The sequence below is a fragment of the Durotheca rogersii genome (assembly GCF_024521655.1).
Source record: "Durotheca rogersii strain YMJ 92031201 chromosome Unknown GGS23scaffold_19, whole genome shotgun sequence".
Lineage (NCBI taxonomy): Eukaryota > Fungi > Ascomycota > Sordariomycetes > Xylariales > Xylariaceae > Durotheca > Durotheca rogersii.
Window position 1 is genome coordinate 551324 of NW_026251250.1, and position 23488 is coordinate 574811.

Consider the following 23488-nt stretch of genomic DNA (forward strand, 5'->3'; position numbering starts at 1 on the left):
CTCGAGTCCCAGCGGCTGAGACGACAGGCTACCCACAATGCGGGTGAAAATAGAGATTTGTGTTGAGTCAATTCCGCCGTCAGAATGGCTACTCATACTGCCACGCCCGCTCGCTCCGTCTGCGGCTTATACAGAAACTCGTCGATGCTCGACACTCTCTAGCTGATGAGGCCTCTGGTGGACGGGAGGGATAGACAGACGAAGAGAGCTCCCGCCCCCAAAACCGAAAAGTGCATGGAGGCAGGCAGACAGACACAGACAAACAGACCGGGCCGGCGAGTGGATATCCTCCTCCCCCTAAACTGGGTACAGGCCTCGTCCAGGGCCGCGATCTCGAGGCACTCGGCACCACCAGCGGCAGCGCCGTCACAGAAAGCTGCCTTTGTTTCGATTAAGCAACAGCAAGAAGCTTCAACTATAGACAAGCATCTCTATATTATACCTACCGCAACTCCCCCCCTATGTAGGCGCCGACGTACCTCGCCCGCTCTGCCCGCAGCGAGGTCCAGGACGGGCCAGCGTCGCCATGGGCTACCCCTGCATGACCAGGGTCAAAGCTCGACGACCGCGCAGCTATCGCGGCCCTGTTATGGCTTAAGCGGGTTTCAGCATCCTGGAGGGGATCCTAGTAAGGTTCCGGTCGAGGCAACAGTCTGGGCCTCCCCCCCCCTCCCCCTTCGATGTGCCTAAACTCTTTTCTGCACCTGGGCCGGCCCCATGTGCGGATACCCTCATCAACCTCTGTTGAAACGCTGCCGGGATAGGGGACAAGGGTGCGGCGCGCGGTACGGCAAACGTGCACCAGGTTGCTTTCGGGGTCTGCGTCGTCCCTATCCAGCGATGGGAGGGCAGCAGCAGGGCAGCAGGAGGACGAGGAGGACGGCGAGGGGGGAGAGGGAGAGGGAGGTTGCCGTTTTTATCCCAATGCCAACTTCCTTCCCTCTCCATGCGCATGTACCTGTGCAATGCCTGCCTGACTCGCCTGCTTTAGGCTAGGAGGTAGGTACCTTACTTACAGGTAGGTACATATGTATATATACATACACAGGCAGGTACCCCTTTGCCGGCGAGTACACAGCATAGCCTGCCTCCAAATGTACCTGCCGCAGCGGGCACCCTGCGTAGATAGGGAGGCTGCCAGCGGGAGGTACTTTTATTGCGGTGAGACATCTGATGTATTTCATCCGGGTAGGTACCTACCCTACCCTACACACCTACGTACATGTACCTGCCCACCTGCTGCACGCCTACCTTAGGTAGGTACATGAGGTAGGCAGGCAGGTACCTGCATGCGTGCAGTGAACCGTCTTGTCTCGCGCTGCAGTCGCATCCCCAGTTCCCCCTGGACTCGTTCCTGAATCTGTTGAACCAGCATCTCGAAGCTATACTCATAGTCCCCCTCCCTCCTCTTCCTCCACCCCCCCCCCCCCCTTGGCTTGTTCCCCTAGGTTATTCGCCTCGCGTATAGCCACAGAAACTAAACAGCTTGGTCTGGACTATAGCCTCTTCGTATTAAGGACATGCATCTCCCGTTTCCCTCATCTCCTCTGCCCTCCTCTCTCCCAACTGTGCGTATCCCATATGTCTATCATTATGATCTCTTGGGTTGCCTTCTAAAGTGTGTGCATATTTTTGGGTGCCGCAGACGACAGCGGCCGGTCTCCTCCCCTCCACACGCCGCTGATACATACATATACCTCTCGCCCACCATCCTGTCGGATTTTCCTATCATCCATATGACCGGCCTTTATTGCCACCCTTCCTTGCTTGGAATTGCTTATTACCGGACGTTGTGATTTACATATCTGGGGCCACCCCCCGTCGCAGGTCCAATGGCCCATATAGCTGCCTGCCTAGTCGACAGTGATACCGAGAGCGTTGCCAGCCTGAGAAGCTATATAGCGAATGTGTTCTCCGCTGATGCTTCAACCGATTCGGTACGACTTCTCTCTTCCGTTTCCTTTGCTTGCTCGTTCTCTTCGTTCCCTCCCCCTTCCTGGCTGGCACATTTTCCGAACCCATCCGCTAACACTTCATGCCCACCACCACAGCTGTTATCTACCAGCTCGTCCGAGGAGAAGAAGCCATTCGTCTGGAGGATGCAGAACCCGGAGAGCACCCGGAAGTATCAGTTGTTTCCCAAGGAGAAACATCTTCCGTCCGTAGCTAGCGGCAAGCAGCTGGATCCGGAGCAGGCCTTCGCGATGGCTATGGGTCAGCCCGTGGATCGGGCCGACAAGTCGTCTGTGACGAATGGTCTGCGGATGCGCATCAAGGAGCACAACCTGAACCGGAGGAGGAAAGTCAGCGTCACTGAGCTGGGTCCCATGACGACGGTGCAAGAGGTTTCCATGGATTCTCGTGAGCTAATATGTCCGGCCTAGTCGCCGCTGTACCCGATCGCTAACTAGTCGTAGCAACCATCCCAGGCCGGCCTGCGCTGCATGAACGGTCTATCAGCACTCCTGTCAACTCCTGGCGCCAGCGTCGGCCTACTGAGCCTGTGATTCGCGTCAAAGAGACTCTAGACGAGAGCCCAGAGATCTCTACTTCTAACGAATCGCAGAAGCCCGGTACTCCATCGGCTTTGAGGCAACCGCTCTCCCCCAAAGATCTGGCACCTTTGACTATCCCGCCGCCGAGCGGCGCAATCCCACGACTAGCTCGTCAGCTGTCCTTGAGCCGTCTTCGCTCCGGCATCTCGCTATCGGATTCCGGGCCCAAGCAAAATCGAGCTGACGATTCACCCAAGCTGCGAAATCCGTTTGCGCCTGCCCTGGCCTCGGCCACGACCGCGACGCCTATGTCTGCGACGACGAGTATGACCGCCTCTACGCTTCCGACGCCCGTATCGGCGCCTCCCGAGTCCCGAGAATCCCCACGGCCTTGGGAGAAGATGAGCCTCAGTACGCCGGTGGCCGCCCCGCAAGAAAGCCCCGACGTCACGGCAACCTCGAAGGTAGAGCCCGATGCGCAGTCGTGGGTCCCGCACAACATGTCGCACAGGAGAGGAAAATCCGAGTCGGCGAGCATTATGGATCGCGGGCGGCCACGGAAACGAAGCGACGGTACGCCCATCGGCGGCGGCCGCAAACGAAGCATGTCGAAGAGGAGCACCAGCGCGGAACGTCGAGCGTTTGAGGAGCTGCCCCAGGGGTGGAAGCCGAGCGAGGCGGTCAAGATGATGGATCAAGCCGAGATTGACCAATTGCAAAAGCAAGCTCTGGGCCAAGCCCTGAGATTCGAGGTGCTCAGGAAGGATGACGTCGAGAACCTCTCAAAGGTAGAGACACCCGTCCATTCCCTCCAGACCCCAAGCCCCCTCCCCCAAATCCTCCGGCATCTAACCGTTTCGTAGGAGCTTCGCCACCTTGACGAACGAACTGAGTATCTACGCCGCACGTATACATCTCTCCGTGCCGGGCGCCGCAATCTCCACACTCGCATCTGCCAGTATTTACGATCGCCTCGCGTTGCTAAATTTAGCTACGAGTCGATGTTGAAACAAGAGGAGACGCTAGCCGAGCTCGACGCCTCCATCGACGACTGGGTGAGCAAGCTCGAGCAGGCCGAGAACCGACGGACGCGTGTCAGACAGAAACTTCTCGAGCATGTCGCCGCCGCGTCGACGCTGGCATTGGTGAAGGAGACCGCCACGGCTGGCGCTAGTGACATTCCTCAGCAAGCCATGGGGGTACGGCTCCCCAATGGGGCGTCTGATATCTCGACGCCACCGCGGAGCCCGAGCAAGAGCGCTACGCCTGCCCACTTTCACTCTCCGTCTCCTTCGCCCCAGCGCGTCGTTGCCAGGGTACCCTCGATGATACCGGAGCTGCCGTACGAAGAGGCCGAGGATGGTTTCCCCAATCACGGTCGCAAGAGCTCGTCCGCCGAGTCGGCGCTTCAGCGAGGGGAGAGCATCCGCATCTACGCCGACAGCGACGTGTATGCCCTCCTGGCTGACGTGGAGAGCGAGTTTACCAAGCTGAACGGTGGCGTCGCGAGCTCCGACTCTGCTGCGGCCCAACCCGAGACAGACGAGCAGCTAAAGGTTTTACACCGTACCCGCAGCCACGACATTCTTAGCAACAGTTACCCGAGAGCACTCAGCAAGACGCCACCCACCTCACCTCCAGTATCCACCCTGCCCGCTCTGCCCGCTCTGCCCGTGAAGAACTCGCCGAGAGAGGGCGAGATCTTCCTGACCGCCGCCGTCTTCCAGCCGGATCGAACACCTGTTTCGGAATGAACCCACGGGGTTCGCTGAGCACGGCACGCAATTCACAGTACCATACCCCCCCCCTCCCCCCCTCACTTCTCTTCCCTTTTCTACCCGAATCGATTTCGTGTTCTATCTTCGCTACTTGTCTTACCACATTCCTTTGACGACTTTTTTTTTTAACGATCGACGATTTACGGCCGGCCACAAAAATCAGCCATTTAGCATAATACCATTCTCGTCATTCCTTTAGAATCCGTTGCATAAATACACCTTGGGGTTGGGGGCCTCCGGCGTTCCTTGATTCAGAAACCATTCATTCAATTTTTTTTCGTCGTCGTCGTCTTATCTGGTGCTAGGCGCCACGTTCCCTTCATCATTTCCTTTTGGAATTTTCTACCTGTTATCGGACCTTCTATCTAGAGGTGTCATCTCGATTTTTCCTTTCACATGTCAAGGCGTCAAGGTCGTTGTCGGGTTTCCGCTACACACACGTCTACGACTGAACGGTTACCTCTATACCCAGTGCGCTTGGTGCCGTTAGAACAAGTCATCTCGGCTGAAACCCAAAACCAGAAGAAGGATCGGTGCTATCATGGGGCAACCTGTTGCAGTGTATTTTAGGTCTCAAGGCTATTGCGGGAGTCATCTTTGCGATCGGCATTAAGTGGAGTGTGCATTTAGGGGATTTTTTTTTTTTTTTCCGTCAAGGCGAAGGCGAATTCGGGGACGCACAAATTAAATCATTCACTCTGGACTATCTACGCCTCTTCCAAGATTCAAGTTAGTCAGATGCTCAAACGGACGCGACCGTGAGATGCCTTGATGCATGCGTGTCCATATTGTGTCATGTTATAGGTTGTGCTTCGTTGCGTATTACCGGCATTATTGCCTCGACGTCGTTATTCTCTTTGTTAAGCAAAGCAAGACGGGCATTTGTTTCAACGCACGAGTTTAGATACCCAAATATACGACTTGAGACTATCGGTTGTTTCATTCCTTCGACCTCTTCGAGGGCGCACCTCAGCTCCCACGGCGTGTCCTCCGTCCGAATCGGGAGGGCAATCCTTTGTTTCTGGCCCCTGCTCTGGTGGGCTCGGCCGGAGGGAAGATAGCTACCTCAACCTCCAAGGTAGGTGGGTATGTGCTGCTGCTGCTGCTTAGGGCGTACATCCTTTCCGCAGCGGATCTGTCAAGGGGCCCACCGCCATCTGCGTTGAGAACCTAAAATCCTCGGCGACATTCTCAACGGCGGGCGGGCGACGCTGGGAGTTGAGTTGGGAGCACGGTAGGGACTTGAGTCGTGCACACATGATGTTTACACACACAGGTAGTCAGAATATACCCTAGTAGGTAAGTAGGGAGGGGGAGAGAGACCTGTCTGCAGCATGCACGTCTACAATCCACCCAGCCACGCAGGCATTTTCGTCGCACACCTGGACGGGACGCGCGCGCCGCCGCGCATCGCATATACGTTACATACGCACACGCCTACTATACACGCACGCGCGGGCGCAGAGAAAGAAGAGCTGGCACACCCACCTACTCCCTCTTGCATAGGTGCCGACAGGTGTGTGGTGGAGGAGTGGACCGAGAGACGCCAGCCCTTCCCCCTCCCCCCCCTTCTCGATGCACACCCACCCACCCATCCACACCTGAACTCGCACGCGCACCCCCCGTTGTCCGCGCAGCTCGCCCACCCACACCATCCCCCCCCCCCCCTCCCCCTCCCCCCGCCGACGCTGGATGACCTGCAGAACGAGAAAGACCTTCGCCGCGCCGCGACGATCCGACCGCCCCGTCTCGCCGCCGCGCCCCTTGGGCGCAGGCCGCACGTCTCCCCTCCGTGCCTGCCGTCGGTCTGGCCCTCTCTCCCAGTCGTCTTCCTTCGCCGGGCCCTCACCTTGCCTGTGCGTGCGTGCGCGGCCGATGCCATGCCTCCTCCTCCCCCTCCTCTGCGAGAGAGAGAGAGGAGGAGGGAAGAGGGGAGGGAGGGGTATAGAGGAGAAGGGAGGAAGAAGAGGAAGAGGAAGAAAAAAGAGTCCTAATTCGGCTCGCCCGCCCGCCCGCTCCCCCCCTTCGCGGCAAAACACCGCTCTCGGCCGTGGGGTTGTCGGACGTTGGGTTTCGCGTTTACTAATACCTATGCTATGCGCGGCCCGCCCCCCGGGAGCAGGAATTGGCACCTATGGGAGCAAAGTTGGGGGGGGGGGGGCATTTGTCCCGGGAGCGTGCCTCAGCTTCTAACTGACGTGCTCTCCTTACTATACCCTACCTACCTATACTTCACCTCCGCTACTTACCTGCGCGGAATCCCCGACCTTGCCCTGCTCGAATTCGCATCCCGCGCTCGATGCGTACGCGCAACCCGCGCAACCCGCCAAGAGAAGCGCGTGCACGCATAGCGACGCAGAGCAGAGCAGAGCACGCCGGCATAGTAAGCAAGCCTGCGCTTCTCTTTCGGAAGGTGACTTCCCCCCCCCCCCCCCCCCCCCTTTCTCTCTCCCCTTTCTTCCCCTCTCCGACGCTAGCTCGTCTCCCTAGGCCTTCGTCGCTCCCACCTTCTTCTCCTTCTCCTTCTTCTTCTTCTTCCTCCTCCCCCCTTTTCTATTTCTAGGTAGTCCAGCCATCCCCGGGACTGGGACCATGCAACCCAGGCGGAGAAGGAGAAGGAGAAAAAGAAGAAGTAGAAGTAGAGATAGAAATAGAAACCCGCGTACCACGTAGCACCTGCTCAGCCTGCCCACCGCAAGCGTAACCCAACCACGTTTTCCCGCGCGTGCGCGACACGCCTCGCCGCTGCAGCCTACTCGCTCTCCCTCGACCTGCGGGGAGAAGAGGAGGGAGCAAGGGGGGAAAGGGGGGAAAGGGGGGAAGGGGGCCGAGGACTTCGGGTCCGCGAGCAACGGCTCGGGTCTGTATCGGCCGTGCTTAGAGGTAGGTAGGTAGGTACCTGTTAACTCTGATCTAACGTAGATCCGTCCCCTCCCCTCGCCACTCGAGTTCCCGTGTCGCGATAGGTGGCCCAGCTATGCGGAGCTATGCGGAGTGTTGTATATCGCGCATCTACGCGTAGGTAGGTATGTAGATGTGCGCGCAAGGTAGGCAGGCATGCAACTGCGAGCGCCGGACCGGGTAAAGCTGGTTAGACTGCTGCTGCTGCTGGCCGAAGCTCCCATCTAGCCCGTTCCAGATCCCCACCGCTCCCCGCGGCGTCGACGATGTCGCGCATACGAGCTGGAGGAGGAGGAGGAGGAGGAGCAGGACGAGGGTGGCTGCCAAGATAGATCCTGTCTCTACTCATAATTCTGCATCTCTCTCCGTCTCTGTCCGTGTTAATTGTCCCGCCTTACTTCTGCCCCTCCCCCCTCCTCCCCTCCCCCACTCCATCCTCCCTCACTTACTAGACGAACCGATGTTTCGCTGTCGTAGACAACGTGGGGGTAAGCACGTTATTGTCTGTGCGACCCAGAGTCTCATGTCTCCGGTATCAGGACTGCATTGTCTGCAGAAGAACCCCCTCTCTTCCCGTTCGCCGCCGAATCCTGCCCGCTCCTGGCGAGCGTTGGGAGCTCTCGCGGACGGATGGGCGGATCGACCTACGGCCGCATAACCCTCCGACGAGGCCGGCGCCGCCATTCGCACAGGCGTGTCTCGTCTCGTCCCTCGCTCGACGATCGCTGCGTAAGGATGAGGGGTGGGTAGTAAGTAAGGAACTTAGGGGGGTAAGAGAGGGAGGACTCTCTTTTCCATTGCTGCTGCTGCTGCTACGCTACAACGTGGGAAGGACCCGAGATTCTCCTTTCTCGACGAGCAGCAGTTGCGAGGACGGCCTGCGCTCGCTGGTCTGCCCGCCTCCGTGCGCGCAAGCCGCAGGTTGCAGGAAACGCCGAGGTGCCAAGTATGCTGTAGGGAGGTGACTCTCAGATAGGTATGAGTAGGTATGTAGCATGGTGTTATATTTAGGTAGTTATCCTCGCCCGCATATGTCGTTACCGCGGGTCTGAGCACATGAAGACCCAGCACAGACACAGACGGGAAACATGCTGGGGATCAGGTTAGCACATATGCACATACCTACTTACATACTTACATATGCATATATACACATAACAAGTACGCATGCGCCGAGGCAGGAGGTATGCATACTCATATACGGGTATATATAATAAGCTATGGACGTGGGTGCGTCTGATCGACCCCTTATGCGGAAGGTCGGTAGATGGGGAAGCTCTGGGTGCTTCGTTCTCCTCCTTTTTTATTAGGGGCCGCTCCGAGTCCTGCCGTTATTATTCGTCGGATCTGCGTGGGGATTGTTTCGTTTCGTTTCGCAGGGACGCGGGATTGTGGCTGTCATCCAGGATGTGCTCAGATATTGTAAGATGTACACAGGCATGGGTCTGAGCCGGTAGGTGCATAGATGTATCCTGTCCACGTAGGGGTGTTGGCGTGTGTGTATGGAGGGTAGGTATGTGTGTGTATGGAGACAGGTAGACAGACGATTGCGGCGCCCACCACGGTATGTAAACACAGCGGCACTTCGATTTACCAATGCGGCTACGTTGGGCGAACGCACGGCTCTTGAGGCTCAGGGGCCTGAGATTTGCAGGCCGCAGCTCGTATGCGTAGAGGTGTGCAGAGAGGTGCAGGAGAGGTGCCGGTGTCCCCAAGACCATGACCTGATTCTGCGTCACATCCAAATGCCCAAATGCACGTCGACGAGGGGCTTGGGACGGCTTACCCTGCCGTCAAGCAGGATGCATTTGCATTCATCCCCCGGCTGCTAGATATTGAGCCGCTCGCCGTGTGCTGGTAGGGGCTGTATGAGGGGAGCTTAAGTGAGCACATACTCATAGATGGTTAGGGGGTTACCTTGGGTAGGCAGTTGACGTCCATTGATAAGCACACAACGAGCACACGCGCACGCGTCCCTGGACACGGAACGTCGCATGCACGATGACTTCCCACGCATCCGTGGTTGGTTGGGCAACACCGGGGGATTCGCTGGAACGGTTTTGCGGCTTCGAGCTTCGAGAAAAAAGAAAAAAAAGGAGCTCTCATCCGGGATCCCTCACAGGTTGCTTACTTGGATAGGAACTCGCTGCAACAGAATTACAAATGTGCCGGAATTACAAATACCCAGCACGGCATAAGTCGTTCGTATTGCAACTATCAGGCAGATTCTGCTAAGCAGCCTGCCAGTGATCCCCTGCATCGCGTGTCGATCATTTAATATAGGTATGTATAGCGGGCGGCATGTTCTTGGGGAGGGGGGGACGGGGGGACGGTCAAGCAGGTCTCATCGGATTTGCATTGCAGAAAACCGGCGTAGTAACTGTCACTAGACGTATTGCTCGTCCCAAATCGGCCCCAGACCCCTCGACCGCTATCTAGATGTGTGCTCTAACTGAGACGCCTTGGTATTATATGCTGTCCAATCAGGCGAGGGCGTTTCGATGGTTTACTCATAGGGACCCGGATACAGAACACCGGTGTCCATCATGGCCGCCATTCTGCCCCCGGTCTGCGCCGCGACCGCCTCGGCCGTCCGGCCTCGGTTATCCCTCAGTGCGCGAATGTCATCTGAGGAGGGTATGCTCGGCCGCTGGATCCCCATTGTCTCTACTGCTTGTCTCACCGGGTCGGGGAACACCCCCGCGGGAAGGGTGGATGCTATCCATAGCAGCAACCAGACGACATCCGTCTGTCTCCTTTCCACTGCGAGGTGCAATCCGCTCTTCGAGCCCCCTAGCGGATCTTGATAGCGGACCAGTTGCAAAGTGCTTAGCCTCGGCTCGTCCCCGTCAGCTCGCTCGGCGTCGCGCAGCAGTTCTACAATCCCGCCCACGTCGCCCTCGCTGCACATAACGTGATACGCGCGCGCAGGACGGGCCTCGGGATTGGCATCGAGATAGGCCTCTTCGGTGATTTCGGGGAGGATGTCGTAGTGTTCCTGGATACCACCTTCGTTCGTGTACGTAGTTAGGATAGCCACGCCGGCTGACGACGCGAGAAGCGGGTTGGCAGCCGATGGGCCTGATGTGCTGGTGGCGAGCTCGGCACCGCATGAAGGGCACCTAAGCGAGATGACCAACTCCGATGCTTGATCAAAAAGGCATTGCCAGTGGAAATGGCAGCCGCAGGGGGCTTCGAGATCGTCAGGGACAACCTGGGGTTCCTCGTCCTCATCTCCATCATTCACTTGAAGCACGAGAGGCTCTCTGCAGGCACTACAGGTACCCATAGCCGATATATTGCCTAAGATGCCCAGCGGGAGCGTTCCCCCCCAGCCTTTGAGGGGAAAGGAAAGGACGTAGGGATGGGATAAATTGTAGGTAGACAGGTAACTACCTATGACTGTGGTCCCAAGCCCAATATCTGCGCCCACCATGCGTGAGAGATGGTCCAGACAAGAGGAAGTGGGCAGAAGGACGAGGGTATCATCGATCTCCGCCATCCGAGTGAGTCCATGCACCAAGGTTGCGGGGGCAACGTGTTGCTGGACGCAAAGAAGACGGCAGTGCTGAGAGCCAGAGGGTGCCAACTGGAACTTACCGATGCCGTGGACGAGCAGAACGATGGGCCGAGATGCCTAGATATCTTCCCTTGCCACCGGCAATATGCAATGAGGAATCGCGACAATTCACTCGTAGTGCAGTGGCACAGCCTGGGTAATTTATGACGGCTTTTCTTGCTGTAGCAGTGGCAGCGGCAACGGCAATAGCAGCAATAGGAGTGGCTGTTGAAGATGACGGGCGCACCGATTAATTTGCTGACTTTGAGGGTGTTGAAGAGTTGACGATGTTTTTTTTCCACCCAAATTTTCTGATAGTTCGGTATTTGATTTGTGGCTGCGTTGGGCAATAAGCCTGAAAAAAAAAAGGAAAAAGAAGAGGATGGTCCCTGGGTCATGGTCACGTTAGGTACTTAGGTACGTACCTTAGTGCCTCAGGTACCTTCCGGGCAACCAGGTAGGTACCTCCTACCTATACATAACCTCTACCGAGTCACATCCCATGATTCGAGCAGGTGACGGTTGCAAGCTGGATTGTCCGAACTGCGTGGATTTGCGTAGTTCCGGTCCGAGAGCTGGACGGCCCTCGGGGGCCGGTCATAGGACACGGGTCACAGGACACAGGACACAGGTCACAGGATGGGTTGGCGTGCGGCTGGGTTCTAGGGTTAGGGAGGCAGGTAGGGCTGGTCTATCGGGGGCAGGTCCGAGTGGCATCTGTTACCTACTTAGGGCTGAAGGGAAAAAAAAAGGCTGGGTTAGGTACCCGGCCCCAAGTACCTACCTACCTATAACACCTGAGTGACGCCCAGACTGAAATCCCTTCCGCTCCCGGTCAAGGTGAGGTCTCCGTTGCAAATCAACACCTTTCCGTTCCCTATTTGATTATTAGTATGATTGTCATGATTATCTCATATTTCTGCATCAGAGGCCGGGGCGAGGGGGCCGTCATCTATCGACAAAGATCTCCGAAGCTAGGAGCGAACGAACGAGGCCATTGGCAGTCCAATATCCAATAGTCCCGCCTCGGCTCAGCTGAACAAGGGGGGGCGGAGAGCACGCAAGGCCGGTTGCCAGCCCGCTATTAGCCCGCAACAGGATAGAGATTGGCGTATTCCGTGCAAGAGACGAGAGCCGGCTCTCTCGCCATTACTCGTTCCTCCTCGGAGAGACTTGAACCGTGTGGCTCTCCCTCGGTCAGCCATCATCCTACTTCGGGAAGAACCCGATCTCATAAGTAGGGCTGGCGAGCCCACGAGGTGACGCCGACTGCGGCTAACGAAAGAGCCCTCTCTCTGTCTCTCTCCGGTCTTGCCACCTGGGCGATAATCTGCAGCTCCCTAGCGCCTAATCCGCGCGCTACGTCGGCCTCCTGTTCTCCACCATCGCTTAGGGCCGTCGTCGTGGAGGCTGCTACCACCGGCAGTTCCACCACCACGGACCGGGAGGGGGCCAGGAGACGCACGCTACGTAACCTGGATTGCCCTCTGCGCCTAACCCTTGCATTACCATGTGCTATCGATGGGAACCGGGTTGGTTAGGGAATCGGCTAGGCTAGCAGGCTCCCGACGGCGGGTTCGCCGTCGCTGTGGCGTCGACGGCCCCCTGGAGCCAAGGCTGGCGGGTTGCCTGTCGCTATCAAATGACCAGAGAGAACCAGGCAGAAGCCGTCCTCACCCGTGACGCCCTATGGCCATATTGACAATGCTCCCGAGGCGCTAGTGGGAGGGCTTTTCCCGGTAGCCCCTAAACTATGTCGACACTAATATGGGTCCCGGGGTCTCCGAGTTCTTGTGGGCCGAGGCGGGATCAAGTCCGCTGGGCCGTCAACTATAGTGATATCGGTAGACACAGTAATTCGGGCCGTCTTTTATAGCGGGAAAAAAGAGCCCGAAGCGACTGTTATTCCTATCCTATCCTGTCCTATCCTACGAGCGGTAATCTGACCGAGGCCTAATCTCTATATGCTGCGCGTGGTATCTTCTGAGTTATGTACATCGGGCAAAACTGCACCTGGCAGTCCATCTCTAGCCTTTCTTTTTCGCTGGTTTTCGATTCGTTTTCTTGTGTGCCTGTCCCCTACAACCCTCCCGTCAAGGGAGCGTCCGGGGAGGGGGTGAATCCTAATCTATAGGTTCGTATAGTGGTGGTAAAGAAAATGTGCTTGCTTAGCATGTCTTGGTGATATCGTAGTTTCCCGCTGTTGCTTGCTTGTATCTGCTGAATGATCGTAGTGTGAGTAGTCCCCCCCCTTATCCATCATCGACCGAATGTTTTTTCCTCTGTCGTTGCGCTGTACCCATACCAAGGGGAGGAACGGGTCGTTAGAACCCTAGACGGTAATTCACGCTATTGGCATCGCCGCCTACTCCGTTTCCACGTGTGGGCTAGGTTGTCTGCGGGCGCGCTCGCACCCAGCGCTGCACCGTTCGTAGGCTCGGGTCTTCGGATGTCCAGCGTGCCATATTGGTGTCGGAAGTTTGGAGCTCGAGGTAGACCGCATCATCGGTGATCTGACCGAGTTCCTGAATCATGGTGTTAGTGAGAACGAGTGGCGCGCGTCGCGGGTGCTGTATCTCGACGAAGAGGGTTGAGAGGGGAGGAGGGGAGAGGGGGGGGGTTCTCGTATGTGTGTATGGGGAGAGGAGGGGAGGTAGGGGTAAGACGAAAGGCGTTATCGAAGTAAGAGGGTTCGTCGTACGCTTCGTAGTTGTTCGTCAACAGTTCTCAGTTGCCGTCGATTCGCGGCGTTTGGCCGCTGGCCTTGTAGTACCTGCTCTCGATATTCGACCCATCTCTGTGCCGCTGCCTGGCGGAGATAGATCTTCTGGGCTTCGTGCCTCCGGGAGTAGGCATCTAAGAGGATTCTGGGGAGGGGTTTTTCTGTCAGCAGCCCGTCGCCTTGGATCGGGGAATTTCGCGCTAGGATCCTGAGTGCGGGTTACACGCACTGCTTGAGCTCTGCCTTTTCCTGCTCCGCTTCGCCGCCGCTGGCTTGGGGCACCGTCACGTCTGCCGCGCAGTTGAGGATGTGTTGGCCGTCTATCGCGCACTGGCGCATTGCAGCCCAGCCTTCGGTGTAGTAGTCGTCGGCGTTAGGGGGGTCTACGGGCGCCGCGGCGATGTAATATTGGAGGTTTCGAAAGTCCGCCAGGATCTCGGCCACACGTGCGGTTCGGTACTCGTTGACTGAAATTTGATGGTTAGGAATAACTACGCAGCAGATGCGTTCTTCGCCACACCAAGGCCCGGCTTGGCTTGGTCAGAACTACGGCGTAGGTTCAGCGGCTATTACTTACGCCCATCCATTTTCCTATCAGGTTTAAGAAGTGACTTGCTAGAGGCTAGCTTCGCAACTAGGACTTCGGCCTAGGGGCTCGATACCGGATCAAGAAGACGGGAGACTAGAGAAAGACGTCGTTCGGAGGACTTAAGTAGAGATGGTACAGCGAGGATTAAGTAGAGATTCGGCTCCAGCGCAAAATTTGCTACGAGTGCCAAAGTTGTAAGATTACTGAGTGACCCCTTTCGTTGTCGTTGGTGAAGAAGCTCCATGATGGGCATCTTGAGGAGCGAATTCACTTGGCTTTTGTAGAAACCATCGACTTCTTACGGACCGGGTAGGGAAGAAGAGATGAAGTGAGGAGAGAGAGGGGGGGAAGGAGAGAGAAGTCTCGAAGCCCTCACGACACGCAGCTACGAAGAGAGGAGGTTCACTGAGAAAGCATTCGCGCCGAAGTTCCCTCCCGATGGAGTGCAGACCGCAACAGTCACAGTCATGAGGGTCAGCTCTCGCCCTCCGGTTATGTCGCGGCTGGCCGAATCGGAATAATTATCGATCCAACTAAGCATGGCGATTGACAGCTCAAACCTGGGACATCCTGACAGAGCTGGAGTCGTATCTTAGATCTGCCCCGTAGCCTTGGGTCCTCGGGCCCAGCCCTAGTGCGCCTGGGATGTTACGTGCAGAGGCGGCAACCGGCTCGCGGGCAGCCCACGCCACGACCGAGGTAGCTATGCAGGGACAGTAAACGTCCATCGTCATGTAGGGCGTGAGATCGACCCAACAATGGCGAGCCAACCCTCGAAGCAGGGGAGGGGGCTCGAGACTTAGCGTCAGGGGAGCACATCGGGACGGTTAAACGAACAAGAGCCTCCTCGTAGGGCCCCCGGGGTTGGCTGGCACGGGAATGCCAGGGGAGACTTCAGCAACGCCACGCACCGCACAAGACCTCGAAAGGAGTATAGTTCTCAGGTGAACTAGAAACAATTGCGTGCGACTTATTCAGAACTAGGCGGGAGGGAGTGGCCCAATCACCTGCCGGCATTGGGCCTCAGCCACGCTGGCGGCGCAGCTGAACGGATATTTTCCCATATTCCGTCTTCTCTTGCTCAAAGAGGCCGTCCGAAAGAGACAGACGATTATGTCTTTTCCCAGCTGCACAAGCGCGCAATCTGCCGGGTCCCGCACGCGCGCCTTCGCCTTCGCCTTCGCCTCCGCGAGATTTCGCAAGATGAAACATAGTGTGAGGGAAAAAAAAAAAACGAAAAAGAGATGAGATGGTCGAATAAAACAAACCAGAATAAGGAAATAAGCAACCGTCCGACGACGTGTCACTCTAGATCCCACCTATCGTGCCATCCCGCGCCGCCCCCCCCTCTGGCCCCCCCCCCCTGTTGGCTCCCCCAAAATTCCCACGAGGCACCACTGCCGTGGGTCGTGGGTCGGAGATTTTGAGGTAAGGCCATCTTGGCGGATGGCTTCGACGGCGCCCACGACCCCGGGCGCGCGGTCGAAACAGATGGATTTACATCCCGCGAGGCCCCGGCCTATCCTGCTTATGCTCTCGCTTGCTGACCTGATCGGTACGTTACACGTGCGCTGGGACGGTGACCTTCTACGACCATTATTCACCGCCAGGGCTCTATCCGTCCCAGATCGCCCATATCGCCACCACCTGAATCCCCGAATCGACGGCACATCTTCAGCTATAGCCACCTTAGGGCAATGCCTCCCGCGTTGGGGCATCATGTCGCGATGGTCGACGTATCGACTGGCTGGCTGCGATGGTGCGTCAAAGGCCTCGTTGACCGTACGTCTAAAACTACCGACTCTCTTTCTCTTGCTCTCTCACACACGGAGACGACCACCCAGCATATAGCGCGAGCTCACGCTTCCACACAACGACATACTAGATTTGTCAGCGTAAGCTAATCGGCTGGCTGCGCTGAGTAAAAAAACGTAGCCTCGTGCCACAGCCGCCTTACATATCTTAATCCTTCTCGGCGATGGCTTGTAATCGTTCGTCGATCTCATCCTCGGTCAACGTCCGGAAGAGGGCATCTGAACCTTCGCCATCCGTGCGAGGGCCTCCCACGATCCCGATCTCAATTTCGCCCTTCTTGAAATCCATGCTCAGAACCGTGCTTAAAGTCGTAATGGCCAACTCCACGACGTCTTCCCATGTGCCCTCCGCGTGGTCCTTGTTCTTGAGCTTCTTCTCTAGGTGATTGAGCGCCTCTTGCTGCTTCGGACCTGCGGCGGTCCCCTTGTAACCGACGAAGTAGCCTGCCGGGTCGCACTTGTAGAGCTGCGGGCCAAATTCAGAGTCCAATGATATCAGCGTTGTAGCCACACCGTAAGGGCGCATGTATGCCTGACGAGAAAAAAACAAGGGTCAGCTTCGTGAGAATTGGTCGATGCGGAGCTGTCGGAGGGAATCTTACTTTCTGAGTATAAACCTGGCTGATGTTGGCCAATCTCTTGGCTAGCGCATCACATGGCATCTCGTACCCGTAGTTGTATCGGAACTCAGCAGCCTCTCCCCGAGCACGCTGCGCAAAGGCGCGAGCGTCCGCAATTGACCCAGTCATAACGCATCCCACCGACGGTGAGATCTGGAAGATGTGCGAGACGGACGACGGGTCGATTAACTTGTCCTACTCGGGGCCGTTAGCTTCAGCTTTCGACGACGATGTCGATGCCCACCGCAGGGAGAAGAGCTGAAAGCACATACGGGGACCTTCTTTTGCGAGAGGATGACGGCACAGTCCTTGCCCCGGACGCCGATGGACATTATGTTCGCGGCGGTGATAGCTTTGAACGCATACTCTGGGTAGGTAGTCGTCAGCTGGAAGTCCCCCATGTCACATCCGCCCCCGATCCAGGGCCCCTGCTACATCTCATCTGCCGTCCCCGGCTGCCTGAGGATGAGGCTCCGGGGTGACTCAGGAAAACATACCGACTTGGTAAAGCCGGCCTTGCTCGGAGAAGATGGTGATGTGTCTATCGAAACCTGCGTTTCCTGTATTGAGCCCGTGGGGTTAGTGCATGAACCGAAGCCAGCTGTGGTGGGACGAGAGGGGATTGCCCGAACGAACCTCCCGACATCGTGAAGGACGATCGCTAGGCTGGCCGCTAGAGGGGGCGACGACGGTGGAGGGTGATATTAGTCGGCCTGGACCTGGCGAAGAGTCGAGAGCTGGCGAGGAGTTTGCAGAGGAGTAGGTATAGGCTATCGTCTCGTTGGGAAGAGTGAAGTTGGATCGGATAGCTTTGGAGGAGCTCTGACGCGCGCAGGTGGGAGCCTTGGAGACGAGCCAGCTCTACACTTGGCCAGGTAAAGGATCTGCCTAGGCCAGGTACCTAGGTGCTTGGGGGGTACCTATCTTGAGGTGGCTGATGCAGGCAGGGCTAGGTACCGAAGGTAACTAAAGGCCGTGGGACCCCTCTATGCGAGCGCCTACCTTGGGCAGGGCTCCGCCTAAGAGCAGGTACCCAAGTCATGTAGATACTCGGTACTCGGTACCTGTTTACCTCCCGCCTCATGGCAACACGGATTCTTTGGATCCGAGTTCCGAGATGAGCACAAGCAAGCCACTACCGCTTTTCTAATACGGCAGGTTATTGGTGGACAGGCACGTGGCCGTCCCGGGGTTATCTTATCTCTTTATCGATTAGATGCCACTCGATTTGGGATGACATATTTCCTTATTTTTTTCCCATCTGCCTATACGGCTGTACCTGTTATACCAAAAAAATAGGGCGTCTCTCATTCCGTCCCAAATCCGGTCTCACCAACGAAGTCAGACGCTACAAGCACACATACCCTTCAGCGATCCCCTCCGGCAGTCCCCACGATAGATGGCTAGAAACCAATACAAGCCAAATGGTTCCCCCCGCTGGAGAGCGTGAAATGTGAAGGCCTCACAACCGTTTCATTGGCGGCAATTCCACTCCGAGAAACCACCGTCCCGCAGATCTGGCCCAGGCTAATACTATTTCGTCGCCCGTCTTGCGTTCCAAGAGGCGAATTCTGGTAAACTGCCTATGCCGCCGGACCATCTGCTGCTGCCGTAAGGCTTGAGACACGTCGAGCCAAACAAACCGGCCTAGGTATAGGGGGATTGAACTGGGACAGGTTACCCGTCTAGTACCTAGGTAGCATCTCGATCTGCCTACCACCGGGTACAGTGGCCATACCTGACCGAGGCCCTTTGTATCGCTGTGTCCCCCTCTGCCCCCTCTTTGTCCGGTTTGCCTGCTCTTCCTCTATCGATGTCTTCCGTACTCTCCACTGGGAACGCGCCAGCGCAGCGAGTTCCAGCATGGAAGCGATTGGGCCTCAAGCTCAAGCCCGCGTCTGACGAGCCGAGCCAGGACGCTACCCTACCTACAAGCACAGCCGCTGTGCCGGTGCCCAACCATCGTCGGGAAAATCCCGCGAGCCCTACCAATCCCGGCACGAAGAGAAAATCTTCTGGCGTTCCTGCATTAGACCATTCGGTGAAGAAGGCCAAGCGGGACGTCCCCCCAAATCAGACTCCTCCCTCTCAGACTCCTAAGAAGGTTAAATCTGTCTCCTTCGCACCCGAATCTGCCACGGAGGACCGGTCTTCGCCGACAGCCGCAACAAACGCACGCCTCCCCAAGAAGAAAAACCAGGCGCCTCCCCGGAGAACCACCGAGACCCCGGGAAAACGGGCCAAGAAACAGGCTTCGGTCAACCTGGAACCGGCGCTCGCGTACCTACGGCAGTGGCACTCGTCTAGGGACACCTGGAAATTCAACAAGAACCACCAGACCAAGCTGCTAGAGCAGATTTTCGCCGACGAGACCACCATCCCGGCCGCCGACATCCACCTATTCTACGAGTACATCCGGGGGCTGAAAGGGGCCGTCAGGACGAGGCTCAGGGAACTGGCGTCCGGCATCAAATCCCAGGACATGGAGCAGGGTCCGGACGGCTTCTCGGCGTCGAGGAAGGAGGCCGCCGAGCGGAAGTATAGGGAATACGAGGGCGTCATCGCGGCCTTCCTGAGCGAGCCCAGGGAACCGGGAAAGCGGCGTTTCAACGAGGTCGACTACGTGCTCCGGACCGCCGACATGGAGATGCAGCGCCGCGTCGTCAAGCGCATGCGCACCCAGATGGTCCTCGACGAGCTGTCCGACAGCGAGGGGGCCGAGACGGCGTCGACCACGGCTACCGCCACCACCACCACGGCCGGGGACTCCGGGTACGCGGCTAGCAGTAGCGCCACCGCCGCCGACCGCGCCGAGAGCGAGAAGCGCCTCCGGCTCAACGACGCGCCCCCGCAGCGGACAAAGCGGCGTCGGAAGGCGCGGACGGCGACGGTCGAGGACGAGGAGGACGAGGCCACCGCCTCAGAGGACGCGTCGTCGTCGTCTTCTTCCGAGTCATCCGACTCCGATAGCGAAACGGACGCTGGCGCGGCCCGCGGCAACACCCGAAGCGGCGGCGGGAGCAGCTCCAGCTCCAGCTCCAGCTCCTCCGAGGATTCCGAGGCGGAAGATGAGCCGCCGTCGCGGCCGCGGCGGCCGCGGCGGAACGAGGCTGACACCTCGTCTAGTAGCTCCTCCTCGTCCGAGGCGTCGGACACGGGCTCGGGTTCCGAGGACGAAGACGATGACGACGGAGACTAATAGCCGGCCAGATTGGTACCGAGCGTGCGTGTATTCTGCAGCTAACCATAGATTATGTGTGACGCGCTACCTCGTGCTTCCGCGCGTGCGTGTGTGGGCTAAGATAACGGCAACGAATAATTACTATTACTACTACGGTTACTGCATTTACCAAGGCGAGAAATGACAAACAAGATACCCGGATTAACACGATGGCATGCTTGAACAAGGGAATATAGAGCGGGAGCTAAGCGCAAATGATCGTATCGAGTCTTGCTTGCGTACCTAGTTAGTTAATTACCTTGGATATTTTCCCTGTCGTGTCCATCCCCATTTGTGTCAACCTTGCCTTTGCCTTCGTACTCCTATGATATATATATATATATATCCGTGTGCAATCCTACAGACCCGCGGCTATACGGTTCCTACCTACGCCGGGGCATACGAGACGATAATTGCCTCCGCCCTATACCGCCGGCGGGAAGAACCCAAAATCCTCAAAAGAAAATGCTGCGTGACCTGTTACTACTGGCCGTCACACCCCTCCCCCCAAATGTGTGGGGTAGGGGGTATATACTATACGAAACCTAGACCTGTCACAGAAATAAGAAAGCTAGTTTGATCCAGCCTTTTGGCAAAACGCCGCCAAGAAACATTGGTGGTTAGTGATAGAGGACGACTGTGTGAAGATCCTGGTTTTCTTTTTCTTTTCAGGCGTCTACCGGGGGGTCCTCGAGGTATTCGTAGTCGTCCTCCGGTGGCAGGAGCCAGGCCGAGGAGGCGAGGCCACCTGCGAGAAGGACGGAGACGGTGGCGCTGACGGTGCACAGGACCCAGGACCAGTCGAGGTGCCAGCCGGGGATGGCGAACTGAGAGTCGTGGTCGAAGAGGTAGGCCTACGAAATTGGTCACAATAGCATTAACGGGCTATACTTCAAATTGGTTCTGTTTTCTTCTCTCCTTCTCGTAGTGACGAATTTACGCTGGGGAGGAGAGGAGCATGAGACGGGGACGGGCTTACGACGATGCCTATGCTGGCGAACTCGACGACGGCGTCGGCGAGCAGGAAGCCGGCGATGATGCGCCAGCCGGTCTCGCGCTTAACCTTGCCGCCGGCGCGGACGACGAAGAAGGCGACGAGGGTGGCGAGCTCGACGATGGTGGCGAGGGAGATGAGGAAGCCGCTGCTGCGCCAGAGGGCGCAGAAGTCGCCGTCGCTGTCGCGGCAGTCATCGTCGGTGGGGAAAGGCCGGCAGGAGGGCTCGTCGACTGAGGAGCAGCTCTGGTGCAGGCCCAGCGACTTGCGGAAGGTCGACCCGGTGTCGGCCGTGACCGAGTACGAAACCCAGTGCGGCGTCAAGATGGATACAATAGTAATGACCGTCGCTTTGGCGCCGCAGCGGAGATTGTTAGCGCACGGCTGTGTATAGGTGGGTGTGTTTGCCCCCGCGTCTCCTCTCGCTCTCCTAGTGCTACCGTACGTTCCCGTGCATGGTCGCCTCCTGGCCCTTCTCCCCACCGTCCTGCATCTGATCTCGACGTTTAAACTTTACAAAGCAGAACTTGAGAATCGACCACTGTAGCGATGACGCCGGGTAGCGATGACACGGTGATTAGGAACTGGACGGAGGCTCGGGGCATTGGGGGTTGAGGGCATCGTGACGATGTGGTTGGTGGGGTTGGTGGGACGAGGAGGCAACGCCACGGATGGGGAGAAGATGACGTACTGCAGACGAAGACGCCAAGGGCGACGTTGTAGACAATCGGGCGTGTCATGGCGGGTTTCTATGCTGTCGGAACCAAACCGAGTACCAAAAAAAAAAAGGGCGCGAAGAAGAGAGGGAGAGCAGGTTGATGTGCGCGGTATCCTTCAGCTACGTATCCCTTCCCGAGTGTTGGTGTTGCGGGCCCGAAGTCCTCATGTCCAGGGCGGATATCTGGTCGGATGGAGTTGGATCTGGGAGAGGAATGGACGAAGGACGGGTGTCGAATCGACGGGGCTGGGAAGATTGGGTCGGATTACCTACACGTAGGTAGCAGGCACCAGCCAAAAGAGGAGACGAGGGCGGAAGTACTTCTCTACCTCGCCGGCCTCACTTTCTACGCGTATCGACCGTACTTTTCCCATCGTGTCTCTGATAGGCAGGTACATGGACGTCCCCGTCGACCTGAGCTTGGAGGTGGAGGTACCTGTCTCTAGGTAGAGGTAGGTCGGGATCCGTGGTGATACGTTTCCACCGTAGATCATGTGGCTGGCGTAACTTGATCAGTACCTAGTCCCTAACCTCTACAGATAAGAGAGAGAGAGGGCATTCGATGGGAGGAGTTGGTTGTGGCGTGGCGTGGCTTGGTGTGTCTTGGCGTGACGGTGGATGGGCGACGTAGGTAAGAGAAGAGAAGAGAAATCCCAAGTTCGTTTTACCTTAGCTATTGTACACGCTGAGAAATACCACGAGCCTCAGGCACCTTCGGCTTTCCAACTAGGCACCGATTTAAAGAGTCTAGGTACCTACACCTAGCCTAAAGCGACCGGACTATATGTACGGTTAACGTACCTAACCTCTTAATTACAGGTGCCTGTCCGTCTAACCTACCTACCTAGAGGGGAGTACCTCTAACGTGCCCATGGTTTGCAGGAGGCAGAGGTACCTACACTTACATCTAAGGTTATGTGGGTGAATGCGCGAATGGAGACGAAGAGAGATTCTCTCAGAGATTCTCAGAGATTCTCACTTCACTAGGCACTTATCAAGCCAGAGGACCAACTCACCAACTTGACCCCACCCCCTTACGCGCTCCCCGTATCAACCACCGAGAAGATGCTGCCGTCCATTCCGGGATGAATGTCGTCGACCCTGGATCCCTATCACACCGGATCCCGAAAAGCTCGAAACTGAGACGTTTTGCCTCATACGCATTGCCGACCAGAGAGCTGATGCATCGACACTTGTCTATGCTAGGAGATAGGCTGAGGAAACCCGCCCGAGCGCACGGCACACCGCATTTTCGCCAGTGATGCGATCTACAACGTTCTCCGCATCTGCCTCGATCGTCCCCTTACAATCACTTCGTCCCTCTCTCTCTCTCTCTCTCTCTCGCGCACGCGCCCTCACCCCTCCTTGTCAGCAGCGTAGGCAGCGACACCTTCACGAGTCCCCTCCCCCCCATCCCCCCTTGTTCCCACCTTGTTCGACGAGAGGCGTTCCTCTGCCGTTCTTGGCATACCCGTAGGGGTCTGCCCGCTACGCTGCTTAGGGAATGTGTCGAGCTATCGGGAGATCTAGGGATGAGGCCTGCACGACGAGCCTTGGAATCTGCGGAGACATCTCGATAACCTGCGCAGGCGCCTCGAAAGAAGCGAGTCTGCTGCACGCGTCATTGTTTCGGCTATCCTCCGAATTCGACCTCACCGGTTTGGTTTCGATGCGCCATTCCATGCTGCGGCCTGGATTTCATCCGAGGGAGATGCTATAATCAGTAGCATCCTTGTCGGTTTGCCCGACCATTCCACCTTCCGGGAACACCAATCGCAGCCTCCAAATCGCGGGCGTGGTTCCTCTTCCTGCAAGATGCCGTCGTGTTCTCTCTCGTATGCGTAGATCGCGCGGGGCCACCTTACCTATCTAGGCGGCTGCCGCGTTATGAATTGGAGTTATAATCGGTGTTGGGGCTTTGTGAGACCATTTTCAAGCTGCTTGAAGCTGTGTGCGGGCGGGCGGGCGCGGTGCTGCTCGCGATTTGCTTGGGGCTGGCGACGCTTGTCATGGGAACTCTTACTCCGTATATCGACCACCAAGTTGCGCAAAGCCATCTCCCGGCTCCGGCAGCCGGG

At 57.2% G+C, this 23488-nt stretch overlaps 6 protein-coding genes across 6 annotated transcripts; 2 read left to right on the forward strand and 4 right to left on the reverse strand.

Annotated features, from left to right (window-relative positions):
* The first annotated feature begins 1438 nt into the window (after positions 1–1438).
* Positions 1439–4991, forward strand: GGS23DRAFT_577757 (uncharacterized protein). Its single transcript, XM_051516945.1, has 4 exons — positions 1439–1937; positions 2052–2361; positions 2418–3283; positions 3359–4991. The coding sequence occupies exons 1-4, from the start codon at positions 1833–1835 to the stop codon at positions 4247–4249; spliced, it is 2172 nt and encodes a 723-aa protein (XP_051369959.1). The 5' UTR covers positions 1439–1832; the 3' UTR covers positions 4250–4991.
* Positions 4992–9680: 4689 nt separating this feature from the next.
* GGS23DRAFT_598774 (uncharacterized protein) lies at positions 9681–10463 on the reverse strand (the record flags this gene model as incomplete). The annotated part of the gene is made up of 1 exon (XM_051518832.1): positions 9681–10463. The coding sequence occupies one exon, from the start codon at positions 10461–10463 to the stop codon at positions 9681–9683; it is 783 nt and encodes a 260-aa protein (XP_051369960.1).
* A 2305-nt stretch (positions 10464–12768) lies between these two features.
* On the reverse strand, positions 12769–14320 carry GGS23DRAFT_159810 (uncharacterized protein). Its single transcript, XM_051511430.1, has 4 exons — positions 14033–14320; positions 13685–13922; positions 13435–13600; positions 12769–13258 (listed from the first exon to the last, which is right to left on the reverse strand). Exons 1-4 carry the CDS (start codon positions 14040–14042, stop codon positions 13121–13123), a joined length of 552 nt encoding a protein of 183 aa, XP_051369961.1. The 5' UTR covers positions 14043–14320; the 3' UTR covers positions 12769–13120.
* Positions 14321–15412: 1092 nt separating this feature from the next.
* Positions 15413–17529, reverse strand: GGS23DRAFT_577769 (N-terminal nucleophile aminohydrolase). The gene is made up of 5 exons (XM_051516946.1): positions 17115–17529; positions 16976–17038; positions 16751–16845; positions 16461–16673; positions 15413–16390 (listed from the first exon to the last, which is right to left on the reverse strand). The coding sequence occupies exons 1-5, from the start codon at positions 17122–17124 to the stop codon at positions 16007–16009; spliced, it is 765 nt and encodes a 254-aa protein (XP_051369962.1). The 5' UTR covers positions 17125–17529; the 3' UTR covers positions 15413–16006.
* Positions 17530–17695: 166 nt separating this feature from the next.
* GGS23DRAFT_577770 (uncharacterized protein) lies at positions 17696–19913 on the forward strand. Its single transcript, XM_051516947.1, has one exon. The coding sequence runs from the start codon at positions 18292–18294 to the stop codon at positions 19675–19677; it is 1386 nt and encodes a 461-aa protein (XP_051369963.1). The 5' UTR covers positions 17696–18291; the 3' UTR covers positions 19678–19913.
* GGS23DRAFT_577771 (uncharacterized protein) lies at positions 19914–22092 on the reverse strand. The gene is made up of 3 exons (XM_051516948.1): positions 21384–22092; positions 20678–21042; positions 19914–20552 (listed from the first exon to the last, which is right to left on the reverse strand). The coding sequence occupies exons 1-3, from the start codon at positions 21430–21432 to the stop codon at positions 20367–20369; spliced, it is 600 nt and encodes a 199-aa protein (XP_051369964.1). The 5' UTR covers positions 21433–22092; the 3' UTR covers positions 19914–20366.
* Positions 22093–23488: the final 1396 nt, after the last annotated feature.